This window comes from Nicotiana attenuata, unplaced genomic scaffold (assembly GCF_001879085.1).
Source record: "Nicotiana attenuata strain UT unplaced genomic scaffold, NIATTr2, whole genome shotgun sequence".
Taxonomy (NCBI): Eukaryota; Viridiplantae; Streptophyta; class Magnoliopsida; order Solanales; family Solanaceae; genus Nicotiana; species Nicotiana attenuata.
In genome coordinates this window covers 2,883-4,876 of record NW_017684820.1, presented here as the reverse complement: position 1 = coordinate 4,876, position 1,994 = coordinate 2,883, and the positions used below count along the sequence as shown (strand labels likewise).

The window sequence follows — 1,994 nt, the reverse complement described above, 5'->3', positions numbered from 1 at the left end:
TTTACCTGTTATCAGACACATCTGGTTAAGGCTTCCCACTTCGGTGGATCTTACCCAATTTTTACACCCAAAAAGATTAGTTTCTCTCTCTAGAATTCTCTCCCGTTTCTATCTCAAATGGACTTGGATCAAGTTCATCAATCACCCCCTCCTAAACCACCAGATATCACAACTACTAAAACACTCGAGCAATTCATTTTGCCTACTACAACCTTTAAGGACAAATTAATCCATGGTGAACAAGAGACATCAATTAACATGACCATTGATGCAAATGTCTATGACTCATCAAATTGTGTACAAGCTAAGAAAGATGAGCAACTATGCTTGCCAAATATACAACAAATCCACTTAACTAAAGAGGATATCCATCGGATTTACGAGCCTTGGAAATTCTCAACTATAATCAATTGCAAGGAAGAAGAATTCAACACCATTTGCTCAAAAAAAAGCTACATGAGCTATGGAAAGCAAAGGGAAATTTTCCCTTAATCGATTTAGGATGTGATTATTTTATCACCAAATTTAGTAATGAAGAGACAATGAAAAAGGCTTTGCACATGGGTCCTTGGTTCATCTATGGTCATTTCTTATCAGTTCAAAGATGGGAGCCAAATTTCCTTGCATCCGATGCAAGAATTTCAAAAACAGCGGTATGGATCCGCCTCCCTCAGTTGCCTACAGAGTTCTATGATAGTATAATCTTGACAAAAATTGGCAACAAAATTGGCAAGCTGCTTAAGGTTGATGCCTGCACTTCCTCAACCCTTAGGGGAAGATATGCTAGGCTATGCATTGAATTGCCCTTGGACATCCCAGTACCACATTCCATTTTGATCGGATCCCACAAACAAACCATTTATTATGAAGATGGAAATCTTTTATGTATTAAATGTGGAAGACTTGGGCTTGTTCAATCAAAATGCTCCTTTAATTCAGTCCCCAATACCCCCTCCTCAGTTGCCTTAGACCCCACCGTCCACCAATCAAAGAACACTATTGCTCCAGTGCAATGTGCCAATGATGTTTCAAGGCAATCTAATAAAGAAGAAGAGGAGTGGAGAACAGTGAGCTTCCCAACAAAAAAGAAGGCCAATCAAAGAACCAATTCAGGTACCTTACATGATCAATCAAAGTCATTGCCAGGTATACACTCTTCTACTTCCTTAAACGTTATCGCTACTGGTAAGCAATCCCTTCCCAAAAATTCCCATAAAAATCCTATTAAGCATTACATTGTTAAAGGAAATAACCCCCTTCAAACTCAAAATTCTGAAAATAAATTCCAAGTATTGGTTACTCCGCCCAACCAGGATTGCATGGAATTAGAGTCTAATGAGAATTGCCACGTGGCAATGCAAGTTTGTGACCAATCACCCAACATGCATGGCACTAATTACATGCCTATTACTACTAATTATACTACTCAATCCACCGTGCCACATAGACTGCCTAATGACCACTTAGCTTCTAATGAACCTAATCAAATTACTACTAACCTTACAAACCTTTGCATGAGGGACAAAACCAAAGGGGAACACCTGTCCCAAGAACCTGCCATTGGACAACAAATGGAAGATGACAACTTACACGTTCCTAAGGCTAAATCTAAACCAAATCCTTCCATTACCAAAAACTCAAGCAAGCTTATATGCACGCCACTAGAGATAACAAGTACCTCTCCTCCTAGAAATATAGATACACCACTTCCTCCGACAGTAGCCTCACACACTGTCCAAAATATAAACTTTTCCCCCACAAATAACAATGCCAAGAATACTAGTATCTCAGAGGAGACGACATCGTCTAGTCCAAATTTTAAGACACCAGAGAGCACACACCATGGCCAACCCCCCAATCCCTCTATCAGCTCAAACAACCAACCAAATCTTCTATGTCCAACCACCGCTCCCACAAGATCATCAACCTCTCAGTTGGATCGAACAAGCTTTGATGGGGCATGCAATATCCTTCAACATGATCCTGGATGGACA

General features: G+C 40.1%; 1 protein-coding gene across 1 annotated transcript; it reads left to right on the top strand.

Moving 5' to 3' along the window:
• Positions 1-542: 542 nt before the first annotated feature.
• On the top strand, positions 543-1,185 carry LOC109222123 (the record flags this gene model as incomplete). The annotated part of the gene is made up of 1 exon (XM_019386525.1): positions 543-1,185. A coding segment is annotated over exon 1 (643 nt), but the record flags the coding sequence as incomplete, so codon positions are not given.
• Positions 1,186-1,994: the final 809 nt, after the last annotated feature.